The following is a 24091-nucleotide window of genomic DNA, read 5'->3' as shown; positions in this document are numbered from 1 at the left end:
TACAGTCTAATGTGACTGTGGATGTTCTCATTACCCATATAAATGTCTAATCCTTTTTTTTTTAATGCTGCTAAGCTCTAGGCATCAATAAAGTCTGTGGCAAGGAGTAAAGCTTTGGAGAGCACATAAATGCTCATGACAAGGAAGAGAATAAGATGGAACAAACACATGGTGTGTCCTACACCCAAACTACTACAAAGGAACTTGCTTTTAGCCTTTCCTTGACAGTGAGAATAGGTAGAAGTAAAATCAGAGGTGAGGGTTTGGCCTGCTACTGTTCTAACCACGACATAAGACAAAGCCTGTGTATGTGGACAATCTCCCTAAGACTGAAGGAGCATGTTGTGGGCACAGCATTGATCTGGCTTACCTGGGTAAGGGTGGATGCCATTAGCAAACACGGCTTCTGCAGCGGGCTGCCCATTAGCCTGCGGCGGGAGGCCAGTGAAACCATTCACCCCAATTGGAGATGGGATGCTAGGCACAGCTGGTGCAGTTATACCAGGAGGCGTGCTTCCACCTGCATGTGGGGAGGACACAAAATCAGAGCTGATGAGTACTGGAAGCAATAATTATATGTAGAAAACTACTGACACAATAGCTGTGACCACCACACAGAAGCCTTCTGATAATCCAAGACATGAAAAATCTCCCAAGCTGTCATGCAAAGAAAGGACTGCCTGCCATTACTCCTCTATTTAGAAAGCACTTAAGAAAGGCTTGCAAAACTTTCTTCAACAGAATGAAGCTTTTGCTTGGCAGTCGTGGTCTCATTGCTAACATCAAGCAATAGAAAACTATAGAAATGTCACCCTTCCTCCTCAACTTTCTCCCTAGAGTATTACCTGTTTAAATTGCTAAATAAGCAGACATTTCTTTCCTAGATATCATTTAGCACCAGAAGCAAGTTCTCAGTCCCACCTTTCTACAGCAGTTCCTCTCAATTTCTCTTTGGATATGTCAGCTTTGTGGGCATACCAATTTCCAGGACTACTCTGTCTGTACTCTCTCACGAATACACATTTCATATTCAACTCATTCTGAACTTTCTCAGCACCAAAGAACCTTAAAAGGTTTGGCAAGTTGATTTGTAGCCTAAAGGCAGCCAGTGATACTTTTCCTTTAGTGTCACTGTGTCCCAAACTTGACTTTGTAGAGTTTTAGCAGAGATCTCTCACTCAACAGGGGCAAAATTTGTGCTAGATTTGTTTCTTTCATGGAATCATACTCCTCCCCTTCTTCCCAGATGCATCCTGTAATCATACTCCTCCCCTTCTTCCCAGATGCATCCTGTAATGCTGCTATTTCAGAAGAGCAATTTAGTCTTTATGTTTTGGGTGGTATCCCATTGCCCACTGGTAGAGAATTCTTAAATTTATGAAGGGAGAATTAAATCCCTCTGCTACCTCATTGTCTTCTCTTATGTATGTTTAAAATGACCGGGCAGTCTGTGCTTCTTGCAACATATTCAGGATGTTTTGGAGGGCCAAAAATTAGTTTTCAGTAAGTATGAAATCATATTTTTCTCTTGACAGCTGTGGGTGGGAATTTAAACTATCTTATTTTCAGCAATATCTTTCTATGTCAGGATATACTACTGATTGAAAGCACCATTTTTGCAGTAACCTCTTTTTTAAACTAATTGCAGAAATTTTCTTCACCATAGCAGCATTCCATGATGGTTTAGTCCAATACACGCTTTAATGACTGCTTAAATCTGTCTTGGTGCTTTAAGAAAGCCAATACAAATGCATGGGATGTTTTAATATGTTCTTATTTGAGTAGCCCAAAAAGCAGGCAATATTTCAGCTCTTTTCTTTTACCCTGAGCAGAGAAGCTGTTGCTTTCCCTTTGCTTATTTAAACGGTGTTGACCTTTAAAAATGTCCTCTGTGGAGGTATAGGGAGCCAGCGGTGGCAACTGAAGTCCAAAGGCAATGCTCTTAGCATATGCCATCAGCTTGCAAATCACAAAGGCTAGTTAAAATTTCAGTTGCTTTTCTGGATCTCTCCTTTATTTGCATAGACAATGTAAGTATTTTTTTCTAAAATTGCAGCAAGGGATTTGTGCTTGCTATTTTGTGCATGTCTAAGGAATTTAGGCATATTCTTTGCAATTCTTTAATTTTCTTCTTATAAAGAACCCCCGTGGAGAGGCCAGATCTGTAGTTGGAGTAAAACTGGCATAATGCCACCGCAGAGAACAAATGGCAGTGATGCATGCCAGTTGTGGGTTTCATCCCTGGTCTGAGATCTCTTGCTGCAGCTACACCAGTTGCAGATTTACAACATGGAGGGAGAAGAGAAGGAAGGAATCCTAAATGAAATTTCATTTCTAGCCCTCCTGTGCAATTAACAGAGGGGCAGACCCACTGCAGACTCACTTTTCACCCTGATTATACAAATTATGGGAGAAATGCAAAACTTGAATCAAACTTTCAGAGATGTCAATTTAATTGCCTTGCAATTATGGACTGTTGTGTGAGATAAACCTGACACTTGATGGGGAAACCGTCAAAATGCCAGCAGACAGCATAAAGTTTTTATGACCTGAATTACCCACTGGGACTGCCTACTGCTCTCCATTGACTGCAGGCAAGCCAGGTGACTAGTTTAAACTATATGTCTAACTTTTGTACTGTTAAAGCCAGTTTAGATGGATCCTGTCTCTAGTCTGTTAGATTTGCCTGGATCCAAAACTCTTTAAGTTCCCAGGTGTTGGAGTGGGAGACGGACCCGGAGTAACGACGGAGTCTCAATATGAGTATGATCATTCTCCCTTTATTCAAGTTTTCACAGAGTATATAGAGACAGGCAATAAGAGCACGCGCTAGCGGCAGCTATATGATTGGCTTACAGTCTCTGTTCACGCGCTGTCCATGCAGTTCATTCACAGATCAGATTGGTTACAAGAATTCACATAGTAAATTGCTTAGTCATTAGCACAACATGTTTTCTACCTTCTCAGTTCCTGTTTTTCCCATGTACTAATTCCATCTTCTACCACCTGTTTTGCCCTTAATCTAATCTCTCATAGTAGGGAGGCTGGCTCACATGACCATTTTCTCTCAGACACATTCCTACAATACCCCCTTTTTCTTCTTGAGCCAGCCAGACCTTATGCATGGCATTTTCTATCATGTCAGTCACTTTGCAGAGAACACACGAGGCTACCATAATCAATAATAATATAACCAAGAATAGCATGAGCCCTTGCTTTAGGAAGTCTGAGAACCATCCCGTTATACCCCATGAGCTTAACCAATCATCGAAACCATTTTTGACCACTTTTAATTTGGACGTGTTATCCTTCAGCTCCCGTAACTGCTTATGAATGGATGATGAGTGGTCGGAAAGGTTCATACAACACATACCTTCAAAATCTTCACATCCATGACCCTGAGCTAACAGCAAAAAATCAATAGCCGCTCGATTTTGTAACGTAGCATGCCGAATGCTATCAGCATCAGTAAGCAAGGTAGATATGATTTCAGTTGTAAGGTTTATCTGTTTACTTGCCCAACACCCTATCTTATTCAACATATTTAATGCCGCTGCTGTTCCTAGCGAAGGAAGAATACTTAGCCCTATGCTTTGTCCGAGATTCGAAAATGTTATATGGTCGTCACAGGATGGAGTGAAGGTATGAACTGTTCTCTTGGCTCTGTGTTTCCTGTGTGCTCTGCTCACTGTGTCTTTGGCCGTTACGCAGGCCTCTGCTCGTAGATCTGCCACATCTCCCCCTTTTTTGTTTTACACCAGACCATTTATTAACAAGGTCCCCATGACTTGTGTTTCTACTCGTTGTGACGCTCTTAGCAGGTTATATACTAAACACAATTAAAAACAAAATCAAAAAGAACCCTGCTAAGGCAATAAATATCCACTCTAATGCAGTCAGGCTCTTTGCAAATGCATCATCCCACTGTCCTATCAGGGCATAAAGTTGAAATTCTTGTAGGAAGGTGTTCAGTGCGTCTTGCAGCAGTAGTAGACTATATCTTATCTTGCAACATGCTGTAATGCCTTCTGAGCTGTTGGGGTTAATGAACATAGAACTTATGGGGGGGGTGGGGCAGGGGCAGACACAGTGCTTCAGGGCATCCCCTGTATCTTCAAAGTGCGCCCATGTCTCTCTCCCCCTCGCTCATGTCTCTCTCCCCCTCCCTGACCCGAGACAGCCCCCCTATATCCTGCACTGGATTGAGTGGAGAAGTACAGGCTAGAGTCGCTGCATCCATGGCCAGTGCATGCAGCGAGTCCCACCAGACTCTCCTGCACTGGATTGAGTAGAAAAGTACAGGTTAGAGTCGCTGCATGCGTGGCCAGCGTATGCAGCGAGTCTCACCAAACTCATGATCCAGCTTTGCTAACAGCGGCTGTCTGATACGTGACTACATTGTTGTAATCCCTTCTTGTTATCTTCTTCTGTGAAGGTCAGGTTCTCATGGATACACACATAGTTTTTAGAGCAACATATTCTACAACTCGTACAAGGGTACGATGCAAAGCGGCATCTACAACTGATCGTATAATGCTTATTAAACACGGCAAACAGCATACTAAACATAACAGACAAATTCCTTCCACACAGGCAATGAGTATAATTTGCTTCAACCAACCCCACCCCCAAGTCCATCCAGCAAAGAGATTTCACCCAGTGGTCTCCACAAGTTGCTGGTTTGGTCAGTGCAGTTCCTGCAGCTGGGCATGGATGGATTTGGAGTGGTCACTTAGATTCATACAGTACAGTCCTTTAAAATCTTGACAACCATGTCTGTGAGCTGAAAGCAAAAAATCAGTAGCAGTTCTGTTTTGCAACATCGCATATCGAATACTATCTACATCTAGCAATAACTTGGAAATAGCTGTACTAGTAGCATTGCTAAACTTATCCTTGGCAGCAAGAGAGTCCTTGTTATCAAGAATCCTTGGCAGCAAAAGAGTCCTTGTTAGCTAGAGCACATGCGGACTCCCTGTTCTTGCTGGTACTGTGCTTTGATCTTCTTCCACAACAGGCCAAGATTCTCAAGCAGCTAGATAAGGTGTCTGTGAGTCCATTACAGGCTTATGTCATCCAAATGTTTTTCTTGCCAGCACCCGAGACTGAATAACAATTGGTGTGATATATGTGTTTTCCAGCACCCAGGTGCGAGTCCCTTGAGTGTATTTACAATCCTCCTCGCCGATCTTCCATTGCTTTCCCATATTCCACCCCCTTGCTCAAGAGACCGCTTCTGCTGGGGTTCATTTTAGTCTTGCAGGGTATAACACAGAGCAATCTACCAAGGCATGCAATAACATAGACACATATAGGAAAAACCCAAAACCATATCTCCATGGTACTGCTTTGAATCAGGTGTCCTATTTCTCTTTTTCTGATGCTTTCTCGTAATGCGTATGGCATACTTTTGTGCTAACGTGGCACATTTCCCATCTAATTGTTCCTGTTTGTTTTCTTTTTTCTTTTTTTCTTCTTTTTTCTTTTTTTCTCTTTTTTCCTGTTTTTTCTTTTTTTCTTTTTTTTCTTTTTTTCTTTTTTCTTTTTTTTTTTTCCATCACTTACGACTGACATAAATGTCTGCCTTTGCAACAAGAGCTCAGTTTCTCATTTTTCCTTAAGTTTCTCATTTTCCTACAGAGCATCCTATAGATTTTGGCTCAACTCCTTTTCCCAATCAACCATGATCTTATAGACAAACAACAAACAATCAGCCATACGCCCTGCACGGGCGAGCCGTTCCCGAGAGTGTAAGCGTGTCGGCTGGTGAAAACTCCCCCAATATTTCAGGACTTCCATCGGTTCTACAGCCCATCCTGGTGTATCTACCTGGGGCGTGCTCGCCTTACGTCTAAACATTGTGTATATACAAACTTCTTCACTTGACGGAGTGTCAGCCCTAGTTGCATACGAGAACAGTACCACACCGGGCAGAACACCTGCTCAAGGGGAGTCACCTAACGACACTGCACACAACAAAAAACAAACAGTAGGCACACATGCTGATCAGCAGGTATAAGCTGGTGCCCACACACACTTACACAGCAGACATACAAAACCAGCACTTCTATCTCAGGGAGATGACTGGGGAGGGGAGGGGGCGAGGCGGGCAATGGCAGGAGCAAACAGCTCCGGCTCTGTCCTTCTCTGCTGACATTCTGCCTCCTCCATCGGCCTCAGGTGGAGCAGAGGGGATCAGCAGGGGATTGTCCCAGACCTTTGGACCTGGCCTGTTCAATCCCCCTCCCGTGGGTTGTAATGCTGCAAAAGCCCCAGCTGCCGTGGCTCGCTCCGCCTTCATATCTTGTAAGGTCGATAACACCAACCGCTATGTCGTCGCTAACGGTGATGCCTCTTTGTCTCCTTTACTTATCACTTCCCACAGTTTTTTCCCAACAGCCTCCCATATTTCTGGTTTAAAAGCTGTCTGGGGCTCTGGTGCGAATCCGTTCTCTCTGCACCAGGTTAACAACCTTCGGAGCATACACTCATCGTATTTCACCCCTCTCTTAGAGAGGATATGCAGGAGAAGTCTTAACATAGCCCCTTCTTCTTTTGTTACTTGTTGCCCCATCTCCTGCCCCGGCTTAATCAGTTTAAGCAACTGTTTCACTGGTGTTTCAATCCCTCTCTTAGAGAGGATCCCAGCGAGTAGCGTGGCCGCAGCTTCTGTTTCCATAGCTGCGCCTGGGAGGTGAGGAGCGACCTCACGCCGTTGTCTGCTCCTGCTGATGCGCCCAAGCAGCACGTCTCCCAGCCGAAGTTTCCCACTCCCCTCCTCTAGCTGCTTACCGCAGTCTCGGAGAACTCAGTCGCACTGAACCATCCTCTGCTACCAGATGTCGGAGTGGGAGACGGACCCGGAGTAACGATGGAGTCTCAATATGAGTATGATCATTCTCCCTTTATTCAAGTTTTCACAGAGTATATAGAGACAGGCAATAAGAGCACACGCTAGCGGCAGCTATATGATTGGCTTACAGTCTCTGTTCACGCGCTGTCCATGCAGTTCATTCACAGATCAGATTGGTTACAAGAATTCACATAGTAAATTGCTTAGTCATTAGCACAACATGTTTTCTACCTTCTCAGTTCCCGTTTTTCCCATGTACTAATTCCATCTTCTACCACCTGTTTTGCTCTTAATCTAATCTCTCATAGTAGGGAGGCTGGCTCACATGACCGTTTTCTCTCAGACACATTCCTACACCCAGGTCCCATGGGAACTCGTGAGCCTGAATGAACTCATAGCCATGTCCCAAGAAACCCACTCCCCTATACATGGGATGAACAGAAAACCAGCTGGATTAGGAGGCCTAAAGATACCAGCACAGAGACACTGCACTCAGTCAATACCTCCAAAGCCTCTAGGACTTCTGGGTTACCAGTGTCCTTTTTCTAGCACAAAATTTCTTTTGCTTAGGAAAGATCAAAACACTTTTTTTTCAATGTTCCAAACACTTTTTCTAATGCCTGTTTTTCAGAGAACTTTGAAATGTTTCATTTTTATTCTAAGTCAGAACAAAGATATACTTCAATGACTGAATGATCATTTTCCAGTTGGCTTTCTGAATGCTAACAAAAGCCAGCAGGAGAATTCACATTAGGCTTCAGATAACTCCTGGCTACTCAGAAATTGCTGCTAGTGTTGTAGACCTGCTTGCTCAGATGTTATGTGAAACATTTTCTACATGTCTTATCACAAGCTTTGTGAGTGTTGTAGTAATACAAGGAATCATTTCAAAGTCTAAACATTTCACCCAAGGAATAATGGTCAATGGACATTTCCACAACCCATTACAGAGGTTTTTCATGAAGGAAGCTATCCATTCAAGGTAAATCTGCAATAATGCCAAAGTGCATAGGTTCCATGATTGAAAATATGTCATAAGGAGAGTGCAAAACCTGCCACCATGAAAGAGATCAAGGGATCATCTAAACCAGCATCTTATTTTCAATAATGGCCAGTCATGGGTGCTCTGGAAAGTACGTAAAAAACATGAGCCTTCCTCTCCTGTATTCTGACAATAAGAGTTTAACAGTCCCCAAAAGGCACTGGGCACATCAGAAGAGGAGCAGAGCTTACACTGAAGAAGGGCTGGGATATTTTTCATGTGCTGGATATCATGGAAGGCATGGACTTTGGCTGTTGTACAGCTATTTACGCACTTGTGTCACAAAACTCTTTAATTCTCAAGACTTATTTATATGCAAAAGAGCTTGTGCTCTTTTGTGGTGAGGCCATCACAAAACACTACCTGGATTCAGCTTTCTAGGCCCCAAGAGCATTTGAATTCCAGGCAGTCTTTGACTCTCTCTGCTCCCACCAACACAAAACAAATCTAGCTAATGCAAATATGATAATCTTTCCAGCAGCAGTTTTAAAGGGTGCACATATAATTAAGCTACTTTTCCATTTGGATTTGCAGTAGCTCCATCTACTTGTTTATACATTTATCATTGTGTAAACATATATTTCGAAATGTGTGGTATAAATTTTTGAGTCAAGCACTTTACCTTGGCTCTCGATAAGCTCGCGTGGAATGAGATCTGTCTGTCTTTCCTTTTTTTTCTCCCTCATATTCTAATGCAAGCAAAGGAAAAGATACGTATCTGATCAGCAGCTGCTGACATTGTTCCCAGCTACAGATTGCAAAGAGATGCTAAGCTGTGTATGAATGGGGAGGTTTTCTTTGGCAGACAGGTTAACAGAACCCCAAGAACCCCAGAACGGAATGGCCCCCAAGCCTGTACTGCTGTGGTGCCTTATCTCCCTGCCACCCAGTGTTACTCAGCCATGAGGCATCTTTCCTGGCTGCTTTGTCAGACAGCCCTTTCCTGCTCCAGGGCTGGTGCAGACCTCTCCATGTTCGGCAATGTAGCTGCACCTTTTCTCTTACTGCTCTGCTTTGCTGGAGTCCCATATCCTGCTCTACCCAGTGCTGCCTGCACCACAGCTGGCTCAGGCATAGCTCACTCCTCCCATGTCTCACCCCAAACCTTTGTCAAGCTGGTCCCCTCCAGGCCAGCTTAATGCTTCAAGGTTCACACAAGGGCATTGGTATGCCACGTCTTTCTGAACACAGTCCCATCCCCAGTGCCTCTCATAGGAACAACTTGCATCACCCCAGGGACGCTTTTATCTCAACCTCTCCCTTAGAAATGGTCCTCTGAAGATGTACCTTTGAGTGCTCTGCTTCCCTACCAGACTCAGTGGTATATTGTAAAGCTGTCGACATTCTCAATTCTTTCATCGTTTGGCTCCACTTTCCCTGCTGCCCTACTTCCCCGCTGTTAGGCCACATGCCACTCCATGACTACCAGCCCTGCCAGTTCCTTGACCTGTTCCTGCCCAAATAATTTCCTTCTGATTCAAGCTCCAGGAAAGCCAGTGTTGTTTCCACCTCAGCTTAATTCTCTGCCCACTGAATCATATACTGCAGCTCCTAGCACAGGCTTCTTGTGACACCTCACAGCCTGGACAGATCCTGGCAGCCCGTCACTGACTATCTGTCTCTGCTCCAGCAGACAGAAACCTTCTCACCAAACACTTGCATTTCCAGGTAGCATCAGAGGTCTTCCCTGAGTACCTCCTGTCCTGTTTCACAGTAGGGAAAAGGCTTATGTGTCCCAAAGACATAGCTCATCTTGTTAATGATATTGCATCTCACTACAAACCTTATTTTGTTTGTCTTTGGACCAGCCTGGCTGTGACAGCACCAGCACCGACCCCTTGGACATCTATATGCACCACCAATAAACCAGTGTAGGTCACTGGGGTATGTTTTGTGCCATTTGTGCTCAGAGATAAAGGAAAGTTGTGTAAGGGCTAAGGCTGAGAGGGAAGGGTTATGGCTGAGAGCCCTTTCCAGTGCCTTTCCTGCCAGCACCCTTCCTCCTCTCCAGCAAGACCATTATATCCTGGCTCTGGTGGGTCTCAACCCTCTGGCTGTCCTCACCCACCAGTGAGTGACACTCAGCATAGGGCACAGCAGCTACCCCAACAGCCCACTGCTGGCGAGCCCTTTGACTTTGCCCTCACAACTATTTCATGATACAGAAGCTGACCCCCAGCTGGCCCCAGCCCTGGCAGAGATGGTAACAGCCTTTCTCTACCCCTTTGCTGCTCTCCCAGACCACAAAAAGATCTGATTGACTCTCATCCTCACTCCTGGTGGCCTTCACCAGCAAGACGAACATTTCTGTAAACACCCACTGGGGTTGAACCTGTCAACTAACATGTCCTGCCAGGTCTCCTCTGGGATGTGGCCAGATTTTCCTGCCCTTTGCCCTCTCCACCCCCTCGGCCCCTTACCTGAGGTTGGTGTCATGGGGGCGGCTGCCAGGCCATTCATGTTCAGAGCTGCCATCTGTTGCATCTGGGACACAGCAAAGGCTGCCATGGGGTTCAGGTAGCCACCCTGTGCCATGGACACCATTATTGTGGCTTGCTGCTGCATCAGCTGGAACAAAGAGAGCAGGGAAAAAATATCACGCGGTCGCCGGAAGGGCAGCCCATGGCACCAGCACCAGGATGGGGACCTGGTGAGAGTGTGAGGTATCCCTCTGTTTGGAGATGTCAGCTCACCATGCCTGTGGTACCCCCCAGCCTTGGTCTTCCTTCTCACTATAGGGGCTGGAGGAAAAGTGCATCTTTGTATCTTGAGGTCTTTACGGTCCCCACCCCCATGATGTGTTCTCCAATGTGGAGGTCTCCCATGAGTTGTACTCAGTTCTCTGACTACCTGGCCCTTTCCTGATGTGAAAGGCAGAGAAAAGACTTTATAAGTTCCTGAATGGAGAGGTTTCATGGCTTACGTTGCTTATAGCAAAGCTCTGTGAAAGCACTGGTGACTGCTGATGGGAGACCAATGTATGTGGAGTGGTGGGGAGAGGGGATCCCCTCTCCAGAGTAGCAAGCTTAGCTAGTTCTCTGGGGATAACCTGATTTGTTTTAATCTGTCAGTGACAAAAATCAGTTTCTTATGCTGCTGGGAGGCCTCCGGTGGGCATTGAGCAAAACCATGACCAAACCTTCTAACCAGATTACAGCACCTATTTCTAACACAACCAAGCATAGACTCCTTAAAGAGCTATACAAGAGAAGGGAACTCCTCTACTTTAGCAAGATTATTACTGTGTAGTGGGAAAACCCCTTCCCTGTGTTTTTGATCTGGGATGACTTCCTTAATTTTATTTTTCTTCCATAGAGTGATCAAAATGCTGCTTCTTTTAGGGCACCTACAGAAGGCAGAAATGAGGAACCCGGGCTATATTTTCAGGCATTTGGGTGTAAAAGTTTCAGAGCAGAAGGGTGATGAATGGTTATGCATGCTGGAAATGCTTCTTACATTAAAACCAGACTTTGCTATTATTATTTTACACTCTGAACCTAGCACACAGTTGTTGCAGTTCATATGTACAGTATGGCTGCAGTAGGCTTGTAAAATGCTCCTGGTGTGAAGGAGAAGGAAGCTTGGATGAAGCTGCCTCTTGTCCCCTTCCCTGGAGCTGTATGAAGAGCCAGAAGGAGTATGTCTGAGTCCCTGTCCAACCCCCACTAGATACCAGTGTTGGATGCTTAGAGAAAGTGTGGGGGAAAGAAGATGAGCAGAGAGTGAAACCCCACTCTGTTCATTCCCTAGCCTCCAGTAATGCGTGACTTGATGATAATAGTGGAGAAGGAAACTGTTTTTCTGTAGTGATTTTAGAAGTGACTCGTGTCTTTGCTGTCTCCAGAATTGGAGTATCTCTGTTTTGCTGCTCTCTGTGATTTCACTCTCTCCCATCAGGAAATCACCCACTGATGCTGTTGTTTAAGTACACAGGACACGCTTCTCAGGATTAAACAGACCTCAAAAGTCATGGCAAGGAGCAGACTGTTCCCTACTGTTGGTTTAATATTGAAATATTGGCTAAATTAGCTGTTCATACGTATACATACTAAAACAAATCCTTGAAAACACTGCACTCATTCAAATGCTGAAACTTCCCTTGTCACCATCTGTAAAGAGACCAAAGGATGTACTGCCCCTGACCTGCTGTATAACCATGCACAAGTTGTGTAAACTTGCCTTGGTTTCTCCAGTGATAAAATGGGACACAGGATACCTGCCTCTCCACATAGGAGTACCTTCAGATCTACAGATGAAAAGTGCTGTACTAGAGTTGAGTATTGTTATTTTTCGTAGCTTAATGCATATTGGTGGCAAGGTGGTGGCTTTCCCTTAGATTGTTAATTACCCTTTTTTATTATACCCTGCATAAGATACTTCCACATTTTAATTAGCGATATCCTGTTCTTTGTAATTACTGACAGAGTGATTAGACAATCAATGCTGATTCCCCTTTAAGGACATTTGATTCTAGACATCATTTGAGTTTATTCTCCAGAGGAGGCACTGAGCAGGTGATTTTAGTAAGTATGCCAATGAAGTGAATGAGGAAGGGAGAATCCATCCATCTTTAACACTGGATTGACTCCAGCACTGAGTGCTGACCCATATCTCATTTTCTGTGCTGGGTATTGTCACGGTTTGGGCCAGATTGGCCAATGACAGATTTATTGGTGCCCAACATGGGGTGCCAATAAATCTGTCGTGGTTTGGGCTGGACTGGCCGCTGAAGCGAGTGACAGATGCTCTCCCCCACCTCTCTCTCCAAGGAGAGGAGAGAGGGAGATAGATTTATGAGTTTAGAAAAAAATTAAACTACTTAAATGAAAATATTAATAAAATAATAATAATAAAAATAATGAAATATATACAATATATACAAAACTGTATCCAGCTCCCAGGATGATGATGATCGCATCACCGGCAGGCGTCACAGGGAACGTCCCAGACTGGACTTAGCAACAGATGGGAGCTGGATTCCAGATCTGGAGTCAGGAATGCATGGATTGGGATCAAAGGCAGATGAACAGACAGACTCCTCCTCGAACATTGGCCATTGAAGAAGGAAGGCTGACCCTTTGATCCCTCAGCTTTTATACTGAACATGATGCAGATGGGATGGAATACCCTGTTGGTCAGTTTTGGGTCACCTGTCCTGTCTGCTCCTCCCCACAGGTGCAACCCCTCTACACTTTTCTGCTTCTGACCCTCCAACAGGGCAAGTAACAAAATTAGCTGACCTTGGATGTTATAGCAGTAAGTATAAGCAAGAACCCCTCTGCATACCATTCCTTGGCATTAACTGTAGGTCTTATCACTCTGAGAGTGAACAGTTTCTGCACAATATGTTGTTAATTTCAGAGTTTCAGAGAGTTAGAAGAGGCTTAGCTAAAAAGAAAAACTACTAAACAGAAAATTGGTTCTGTTTTACCTCAAACCAGGACAGGTGTTTTCACCTGGGGACAGCTGAGTATATAACTGGCTGGTTGCAGAAATGACGGCCAAGATCTGTGCCTATAGGAAATGTCTAGCTCTGCTGATCAAAGTAGCATCTCTCTGAGATGGACACAGTTGCAAGGACTGGGGACAGTCCCAGTCTTGCCTTTGCTGACTTTTCTCTGTATTTCTCCAAAGCTGATCAGAGCTGCATGAACAAACCCACCTCAAAACATGGAGTGACATATGGCTGGTCATGTGTGTGCCATGGTCAGTCTGGCTGTCAGATAACGGCCTGGTATTTGTACCAGAGACCTTCTATGGCAGGCAGGGGACTATGTTTTTGGCATTTCCCTTTGTCAGACTCAGTAAACTAAATACAGATGGGGTTTCCTCTGAGCTGGTCACCTATTACTGTCTATGTGATAACAGGCAGAGAAGCCTAGACCAAGATTCATCTCTCCCTTCTGTACCTGAATGCCTCTGGGCAGATTAATTGCACCTTTGTTTCTCCCTATTGACTGTATGTGGAGCCCCAGGTGATCAGTTCAGCTGCACATAACAACAGAGTCAGATGAAATCATTCCCACTCCTTACTTAGCCCTTGGCAGACATTTTTGGACCTTGGTTCCCAACCATTTAAAAGAAAAGTGTTAATCCTTTTTTCATTTGTGTTTCACCTGTGCTGCAAGAGAAACAGGGCTCTATCTAAAAGATGCCGCATTGCCAATGGTAGTACAAATGATTGTGCTACTCCAAAGACAATCTCCATTTTGCACTTAACGGAGCTAGGCAATCACTTGTGACATTTATGGCTTATGCAACTTTTTTTCCTGCTCTAAGCTGTTCAGAGTTAACTCCATAATGACAGGTGCTCCTCCTGGTTTTCAAATCAGGTAACCTGAATGTGCGTCTTCCTGTGTATTCAGAGGGCTTATAAATTTGCACTGGAAGATGCATGTTTGTAGAACATACCTTGGCTACATGCATGCTCCTTTTTGCAGTGTAATGTCATTCATGCATTTCTGTCACAGACCTTCAGAAAGAAGAAGGTATTTTCTCTCTCCTTATGAGAAGAACAAGATGATCCTAATCTGCTGGTTAGTGCTGAAGGTGCAGGGCCTGCAGCCTAAAGCCTGGCGGGTTTCAGTGAAACAGTTGGTTAAAACTGGCCATACTCCCACAGAGACTGAATTAGGAGCTTGAGGAGCAAAGAGGTTAAATTTAGCTTGGGGTTGAAAAGCTAATGCAGTAAAAATAAGGCCCTAACCTGTGATTTGGGAAACTAGGTTCAGTTGCTTCTACTACAGCAGGCATCCTTCAGGGAGCAGCCACCCCATTTCTGTTATGCTCAGTGCTCTGGGGATACCTAAGATGTCCTGGAGACCTGGAAACCCCTCTGGCATGGTGAAATGAGCTGAAGCCCTGTACCTCATAACCCAGAGGATGTACACCTCACTGCAGCCTTCAGAGACAGCCCATGGGGTAAACCAGGGTCTCCTCCAGAGCTGGAAGGAGTATAGGATCCCATACCTGAACACAGCCATGTACCCCAGCTAACTGGCTTCGCTTCCTTGGCTAGAGAGAGGACCCCAACCATGTCTCAGCCACATCTGGACATCACAGCCCTTGGCAACACTCCTGCCACCCTTCTGCCATCATGTTCCCTGTTCATACCCTTCCATCTCTGGTTGGAGGTGCTCAGGGGTAAGTGTTAAAGGGGAAGGGGAGGGGGGGTCCTTCCCAGCTGCTGATGGCCACAGCCTGGTCGACTGCAGCGGCATTGCAGGGGTGAGAGGATGGAAACTCAGTCACCTTGAAAGAAGCTGACAGTATAGACCTGCCTCCTTCCCCCAAGGGTGGCTCCAGGGAAATTTACAAAAGAAGTCCTGTAAAGGTCACCAGTCTCCCTTATAAAACCTCTGGAGCATTCCAAGTGAGCTCAAATAAAAGTCACCCCATTCTTTCCCCAGCTCCCCCTGAAGACAAGTGTCCCATCCACTCTCCTTTTACTTTGAAAGAGGCCCAGTGTATGGTCCCAGTTAATAAAGCCATAGAAAGTGAGGCAGTGACCCTACCAGAGACAAATCAATAGCAACAGGGCCCCTGGGTACTGTGTACTTTAAAATATGCCATTTGAAATGCAGATTTTCCCTGTCTGGGTTGGGGCCACAGAGCACTAATCAGAAAGGCAGAGACTCAGACTAATTATCTCAGACTAATCCAAGGGGACGGAGAGGAGCTTTTCCCTTCCTCAGCTGAAAGGACGTATTTCCTTTTGCTTCTCTTACTTCCTTGGCATGATCTTTGCCTCAGCATTTAGAGCTTTTTCCCATCCAATTTTATAGATTTGTTCCCTCTTTCCTCCAACCTGGTCTTTATTATTGCTCAACTATTTATTTTCTGAGGAGACCAAGAGATGCTACCAAACTGGTTCATGTCCATGGGCAGCACCTCAAGAACTATGAGCCTGCAGTCACCATCCCAGGACTTGACAACCGATGGGGCAGTTGGAGAGGCACTGGTAAGGCCATTCAAAGTATGGGGAGGGGTGGTAGTGATAGCTGATCAACAGAGAGAGATGGGAGGATTCATCTCACACACCTTTTTGCTATCTCAAGTATAGCCTCCACAGGCTTATGCATCCTATCCTAGCATGGGAGATTAAGATAAAAAACAGCAAAGGATGCAGTTTTGCAACACAGCTGTGTCAAAGCAAGAGCTTGCTGATGCACAACTCCCTCTCCATGTCTTGCTGCTACCTTTGCACCAGGACAGCTGCTGAGCACCAGCTCAGGAGCAACACCAGCAGTGTTAACCGTGCAGCACAAAACCACAGCGCTTACTCCTGATTTTCCTCCCAAAAGTGGGTCCCTGTGTGGACACTGTCAGTCTAGTGGCATGGGGTGAGGACATGTGGCCAGAGATGGGGTTGGGAATAGGATGGCCGCCTTTGGCATCAAGTGACTGTTAGACAGCAGGGTCATGCAACTGCACTCAACAGAAGGAAATATTATCCTTTTCTTACCAGAGGGACAGGTGCACGGGGAGATGAAGTGACTTACTCAAGGCCAAAACCTCCTGCTAGCAATAGGACAAGGCTGCTACAGCATGCCTTCCCCAGCCCCACAAAGAAATACATGTGAAACTGAAGAAGGGGAAGAGGAGAGAGAAGAATTATTTCTGATGCAGTCTTTTTGAAATAACATGATCAATGCCCTTGGAGAAAGCTTACTCTGAACGATCTGATGACCTAATTTTTTTCAGTGTTATTTTCTATCCTTGTCTCTGAACCACATGATGTTTTGTTTGACTTTTCATATTCTTCATTCAGTAATAATAATAAAAGTAATAACATCCCACGCTTCCCACCTCTAACGATCTATACAAACACTTAGCTAATTAATCCTCATGGTATTCTTGTGATAGAAAGAGGTAAGTAAAGTGATCAATCAAGCAGTAAGAGGACTCATATTTGGTAAAATCACAGAATTGACAAATTCACATCTGTTTTACCTAACTGGCCATTGGGAAATAAACCCAAAAATATCTCCCAAGCCTTCAAACAAGATATTCTGTAAAAAAATCAGAATGATCCTTCAGACATTTTTAGTGTCTTCTTGGAAACAGAAATTTATGCTTTGAAAATAAAATTTAAATTTAATTAAGATTTTTTAAAAAACTAAACAAATGTGCAACACCTGGATTCATGTGTCTTAGTGTCTTTACAAAGTCTGATACACAATAGTTTGGATTTCTAACTTCCTGAGAACTGTGGGAAAAAAACAAAACCTAAAAAAAAATATGTATATAGAGCCCAAATCTAAGTGTTCATTATTTCTGAATTACCAGGGAGCTGATGATCAGAAATATGGTATTAGCCCTGCTAGAAAATATTATGGCTTCAAAATAGCTTCCTCTTCTGGAACAGATCAGAACAAGTGATTTGCATAACAGGTAGTATTTGCCAAATATACTGTCCCATTTTGGTCGTTTAAATATAATAACTATTATATGCAGAAGATGGTCAATATTCAGTAAATTTTCCCTGATTTCATAGGGCTAGATGAATTTTTTTAAGTATTTTTCCAAAATAATTTCACAGTATGAATTGAATAAATATTGGAAGAACTGATTCTTCCCTTCAGCACTACCTCAGATCATTTAGCAGAAATATCCTTTCATCTCCACAGGAGCTGGGACAGGGAGGCAGAGGGGGGTACCTAGGCTTTTATGGTCAGCATGGTAGTCACTGCTGCCCTAACTTCCCAAGGTGACCACTTATGATGATGACTGAATGCTATGCAGTGCTGGATGTTCCCACATTTGGTGCAGCTTTTGTCTGCAGTTCAGGAGCTGCAGCCATTTGTACTTTTTCAGAGTGAAGGGAGCTGGGATTTACTGACAGGAAAGGACTTGCTCCAGGACAGAGAGCAAATATTACCATTGCCTATGTTGCCCCTGTCCCCATCTGTCTGTTTTTACTCACTAACTCTATGTTTGTCCCCTGCTGCAGGATACAATCAGTCCCATGGCTGGAATTTAGACAGGAGATCCTGGCTAACACTCCCACCCCATTTTTTATACAAACTTGATTTATGACTTTGATCTTATTTTAAATAATTTAAAAATTAAATAATTTATACAGTATCTGTCACTTTCCAAGGCTCCTTCCTTTGTTCTTGCTTCGCTCTTCTGCATTTTCCCATCTTCCCAACCCTTTTTGGTCTGTGCATGTTTTCTTTTCTGCATGGTGGGGCAGCAGTGACATGAAACAGACACTAACTATTTGCCACTTTCTTCATAGAAAGAAGACCTGCAGGAACTTTTGCCACTGTTGTTTATTTGGGCCAGGACTATACTACCACCATTCATAGTCTGCTCATGATTTTGGACTTGGCCACCCCATCTCTTACCAGGGACTAAGAAGGCATGCTGTGCTGCTCTGAGCTGGAGTATGTGCCTGTAGGTTTGTTCTTGACTGGCAGCAAATCAAAGGTGGTGCCACCTAGCATCAGTCTCCTCTCCAGGCTGAGTTCAGATCTATACCTCAAGCTGGCCTTAACTGAGATTGCAGAAACAACTATCAATACCCAGCTGATGTAGATCTACAGTAACCTGGCAACAAAAAGGGCTGGTGCCCTATACATGTGTGAACTAAAATAAATATTTGCCCCATAAAAGGGGAAGTTAAATGAGTATGGGAAGATATTGCTGAAAAGAAAAAACCTAAAACAATCAAAAAAACCCTGAAACAAATTAGTATAGGGGCACTGGGAGCTTTAGGGAGCCATGAAACCTGACTTGCCTTGAGCTGCATAGAAAAGAGGTGAGGTGGGTCTGATGTGACTTTCTGTGTCACTGAAACAGCACTCAGAGTTAGTGCCAAGCTTTGTCTGGTCTGCTTGCAGGTGGCACATGAGGAGGGGAGACAAAAACCACATAGAGAGGAGAACCCCCTTTGCTTCCTGATTTTTTTAATCTCTGTCTGCTGAACCCAAGGACTAGTTGCTTAGCCGAGAGAGGCTGTCGCTGTTATCAAGGTTAAAGTTGCTTAAGCTGAGGTTGAGTGGCTTGGCAGCAAGCAGCAGCAGGGAGTGAGCTGTGACATGGCCGTTTGATGAGCTGCAAAGGAGGTAACTTAAAGAGAAGCTGGGGCCACAAGCAGTCTTGTTGGCAACACTAACAACTATCAGTCAAACACTGATGGACTGAGACCCTCGCCACCTCTCCTCAGTGGTGCAGCTGGGTTTGCAAATCCACGTCTGCCCACTAATTTCTCAAACAGCTGCATCGTGTGGGTTTCTGCTGCACTGGCCACCTTGATGCATGGAGACCTTTTTGCAGGAGCTAATGCAGGCCCAGTGACGTGCATGCTGCCTCTTTGTGGGAGATTCGGCAAGAAACCACTGCCTAGGGGACTTGGCAACCTCCTCCATGGGGATGGACCGTTAGAAACTATTGATTAACCAGCTCTCATGGGATTGCTTGGGAACTCTTATATGGAGACATCAGTCAAGACTGCAGTGAGATAGTTGGGAGGACAGGTTACGAGTACAAATCAGAGAGCTTAGTGTCTCATGCTAGTCCTGGCCTTACTACTAACCACTGAGGCAATTCTTCAGCTTGTGTTACCATCATACTCCTGTGTGAAAACCCATGGAGAGAAAGCACCAGAGAGATGTATCCCTGAGGGAGAAGGGAAAATAAATAAGTCTGAGCATCAGCTTTATTTGTACATGGGAAATGAGACCAGGGGGTCAAACAGTTCACCCAAGGTCACACAGTTCACCCAAGGTCATGTGAATTGCTGGTGGCAGTACCATCAGCTGTCACTGCTGTCCTGCTCTTGACTTGACTTAGCTCTTCAACTTCAGTTTGGGCTGAATAAAACTGCTCCCCCTTTCTCTCTCCCCCTATTGATCTCTCCATCTCACGCTGGCATTTGCAAGGTGCCAATCACCATGATATCTAAGAGCCAGCACTCCAAGGTGAATTAATCAGGACCAAGGGAATGTCACAGAGCCTCAACGCTCCCTTCCTTCCCTTTTGTGTGAGACTGTGAGATGAAGCAGATAGGAAGAGACACAGATAGGGAGGCTGATTGAGAGACAGCATCTGAGCACACTCCGGGTGTACAGGCGCCACATGGAAATGTGATCCCATCGTTTAGACAGCTCTGAAGTCTCCAGGGTGATTGGTGTCACCAGCTTGTCATATCCAATGGGTCAAGATCTAAAACTTATTCTTTCCCCCTTATTATCATATTTAACAGAAAAAAAAGGAGGATGGCTCCAATTCTGCTTTCACAGAAATCAATAGGAAAAATATTCATTAGTTTCAAGTGGAGCGGGAGCAGACCCAGGAATTGTTTTCACTCTTTCTTCAGAGATAAATCCTCACTCAAGCACCTACCCTCACAATATCCTGTATTATCTGGTGAGAAATAGACGGAGGGAACTTTTGTGATGTAAAGGTGCAGACCTCATCCTCTTTTGTATTAGTATAAACCTGGGATGACTCTATTATCATGGCAATTAGAAAAATTAATCTAGATTAAAAATGATGCAAGAAGAGTTTTCAGTCCAGAGCATCAGGACAGTGGTGTCTTTACCACCTCTCCAGCTGCCTGATCAATGCCTGTAGCATAACTCTGGAATCACATCTCCTACATGACAACCTCTGCAGATGTTTGGCTCCAGCTGCCCATAGGTTGTCCCCTGTTAATTCCTCTAGTACATGGGTCATAGATGCTGCATCCACCTGTCAGGCTGTTGGCCATTGGCCTGAGCTCAGCTGTGATTTACTGTCTCTTTTCCCCTTCCTGCAGCCTTCCCCAGCCGGGAGGACAGTTAAACACAGCCAGGCTAGGGAGGGGACAGCTCTTCTGTTGCGTGAGGAGGGGAGAAGGGGACAGAGGAAGAGGAAAAGATTCTCTTTGATTTGGAATAAAAATGAATAGGGAAAAATTGAAGGAAAAATGGAATTTGTCTAGCAGGAAGGGAATAAAAAAAGTTCAATATAGCACCAGGGGGTACATATTGACTTTACATGACCCATGCAAAGGGCACACTAGGTTGTACCAAGTGTCCAGTGAGGCACATGACACTCAGTGGAGGACAGAAATTTCTAGGCCCTCAAGTTAAAAAAAATTCACATGGATGTGATGGGAAGTCCATGGTGCCAACGTATGAGAAGGAAATAGGCAGGGAAGAAAGTAGAGCCTTGTGGTCAGTGTGCTGGAGGGAGTATGGATACACTGGAATGTGATTCCTGAGTTGGTCCTGTATTACTTAAGGCAAGTCATTTGGTCTCTCTCATTCAGAAGATATTACCCTGGAAAATGGGATTAATGGTACTTCCTTCCTGCACACAAATCCAGCACAGAGTACAAGAGGACCACATTTTACCACCAAATGGATGAAGTACTTAGATGCATTGTCACTGCCTGCAAATGTTCCTTTTTCATCTGCTCCAGAGAAGGCAGCCAAAGTCACCTGGCAGTATGTGTCTGCCTGTTGCAGGGATCACCTCTATTTTCCTCTGAAATATCTGGCAGAGACTGAGTTACCTGAACCTGATGTTGTCTTGCAGGTCCTTGTTAATTGTAGTCTAAGGAAAGGTAGTTATGCCAGAGGCATCCATTTCAGGGCTTCATCAGGAGCCCAGCTCCCTGCACAGTCACATTTTCTCAGGGGCCCAGTGTCCAAGTTAGATATGTAAGTAGGATAACTGAAGTGCAACACTGCTTTAAATAGCAGATGTAGGTCCCTTCCAACCCTATGATTCTATGATTCTATGTGTTTTCCCAGTGTACTTAAATCATACTGTTTTGGGGAGCCAGGATTGTATGTCTTCATATGTCTGCTCATCCATTTTAGTATTATCGAGCATGCTTTCATGAACCTAAAAGCATTTCTGTCAAAAGCTGCCATTTTATCCAGCGACCACTCCAAAGACACCCCCAATGATGCATGGGGCAGCAGGGGCCTGGCCAAATGGAGCAGAAAGTCATCTCCCCCATTCAACCCAGTCTGTGTGGCCTCTAGCAGAGGAGGGCCAGAAAGGTATTTGTGCCCTTACAAACCTTTTATAGTGATAGATGGTGCTGACACGGGACAGAGAACTAACATGAACTGAATTCAGGGCCAATTTTGTCCAAAACTCTAATGCTAGTTGTGTTTGGATTTGACAGCAATGGCTTAGAACCCATAGGAAATGTCTTGCATGGATACACACATGACCACAGATTTGTTACTGCTAGAAGCAGGTATTGCATCTCTGAAGGAGATGTCCTCTCCTACCCCAGGTGGCATGGCTGAGTTTGCTCCCATTGTTTAAGCAGTGTTATGGAGAAATCACTGGTTCCGCCTCTGTTCAGTCGTTCTGCTCACGTGTGCTTTGTGCCATTCTAGGGGCCACCCCTGTTCCAGTGAACATGCATAGAGCCAGTGTCTATACTTACTGCCTGTGCATAGGTGCCATACGCTCCAAACTGGATGGCCATGGGGCTGAACATGCCCATTTGTCCTGCCATTTGCTGCATGCGTCTCATTGTACGCTCCTTATCTGTATCTGCAAACTTCACCACCAGGCTTGAAGATGCTCCCTGCAGAACAGGAGACAAAAGGAGACACAAAAGTGAATTAGCCAGGTACACACTGGCTCATGCAATCCATATAACTAACACAGATTTCATAGTGTGGGATCCAGCTGATGTTGATTTTTCCCATGCAACCTCTCAGGCCTTTTGAGTTGGACCTTTGCAAGAGGCTGAGAGCATCAGGAAGGAAGAAAAGGACCCTGGAGGGTGAACAACTGAAGCCAGCAGCCCAGTTCCTAGTTTCCTCCAAAATTCAAACTTCCAGGCTGTCAGTAATGTACTCTCTGCAAAAGTTGTTGCCTTAGTCTTTCAACATATAGAAAATCTTCTGGCCCAGTAGGTTGTCCTCATCAGAGGACAAAGATCTGGACTCAGTGCAGCAAAATGTAGAAGGTTTTGCTGGATGAATGTGGTAGGATTTGTGAACTGATTTATTTTGATGGAATGTGTTAGCTCTGTGCATGCCGGACCCCTTCAGCTGGATCACCCTTTCACACTGCTGCGTCTCGTAACCCCCATGTCCTGTGAGAAATCCCTGTCCAGCCTTGGAGACAGGATTCAGTATGCTGGGTGGGGTGTACATCTCATCACCAAGCAGCATCTCTTCAGCACTTTTAAATTAGGGGAGCAAAAATAGTACCTGATAGACCTGAGTTTCCTCTCCATGAACATTTAAGATTACAATTTTCTAGGCAAGTTTTACGGTGTTTGGGTCATGTCTGCAGTCAACGCTGGTGCAGAACTGGCTGCAGAAGTCTGAAAAACGTAGAGCTTTTGGGAATGAAATAAATCCCTCTCCTCCAAAAATGAGATGAAAGGACAGTAACTGCAATTCTTAAATTTCTGATAGGAGGCAGAGATGGGAAGAAATAGATCTTCTTAGGAAGGAAGGCACTGATATTTTTTTGGCTGGCTCCAAGGACGTCCTAACTTGATGGGCTGGTTGATTCTCCACAGCACGGTGTTGCATTTAGTGAATGGATAAATTTGGTAAGAGATGAATCCCCTTGTGTTCTAGCTGATCCTCAGAGATTAGAGGGGCTAGGGGCAGCTGGACTTATCTCTTAATTATAGGCCAATTATTGCCGTGACTATAAACCCGACCCCAGATGTACAAACAGCCTATCTGCTGTAGGTCTGGCTGCTTTCAAAAAGAAGCAGTCAGGTGCACGAATAGTAAGGTTTATTCTTATGCAACATTTACAGATTCTTTAAGATTGACAGTGATAAATGCACTAAGCTGCAGGGTAGCTATATAGCTTTAAAGATATTTCCCGGGTAAGCACTCGTCGAGACCAGCTTCGTGCCAGAGGAGCTGGGCTGTTGCAGGGCCCTTGTTTTTCTAGCAGAAGTGGGATTGCCTGGGATTACACAGGGGGAGTGCTATTAATTGGTTTACACACACCCCTATGTAGTTGTAACCAGAAAAAAAATAGTCTTGGTGAAAGCAGAGTTGCTCTGCTGCAAATTGGGAACAGCGTAGTAAGCCACAACTATGGATGTGCATATATATAAGTCCAACCTCTGCATATTCAATAGCCTCTCCAGATCCTCATTTATGAATAAAGACTTGAGGAATTAACTTGCTAAAAAACCCCACAATCTAAGGCCACACAATGAGTGATGTTCCCCTAGATTAGCAGCCTGTTCTGATTTT

General features: G+C 44.7%; 1 protein-coding gene across 22 annotated transcripts in view; it reads right to left on the bottom strand.

Annotated features, from left to right (window-relative positions):
* The window catches only part of LOC141735446 (CUGBP Elav-like family member 4), a 788748-nt gene that overhangs the window by 100073 nt on the left and 664584 nt on the right, over positions 1-24091 (bottom strand). For all 22 annotated transcript variants that reach the window (XR_012584735.1, XR_012584727.1, XR_012584729.1 and 19 more), the window contains 3 exons: positions 22297-22440; positions 10316-10463; positions 371-520 (listed from right to left, as the gene is read on the bottom strand). Coding sequence is in view for 13 of the 22 variants with exons in the window: in XM_074568250.1 (XP_074424351.1) it covers positions 371-520; positions 10316-10463; positions 22297-22440 (442 nt within the window). In the remaining 9 variants the exon portion in view is untranslated. The remainder of the gene's footprint in view (positions 1-370; positions 521-10315; positions 10464-22296; positions 22441-24091) is intronic.

Source organism: Larus michahellis, chromosome W (assembly GCF_964199755.1).
Source record: "Larus michahellis chromosome W, bLarMic1.1, whole genome shotgun sequence".
NCBI lineage: Eukaryota > Metazoa > Chordata > Aves > Charadriiformes > Laridae > Larus > Larus michahellis.
The sequence above is the reverse complement of the archived record's forward strand: the minus strand, read 5'-3'. Positions and strand labels throughout refer to the sequence as shown.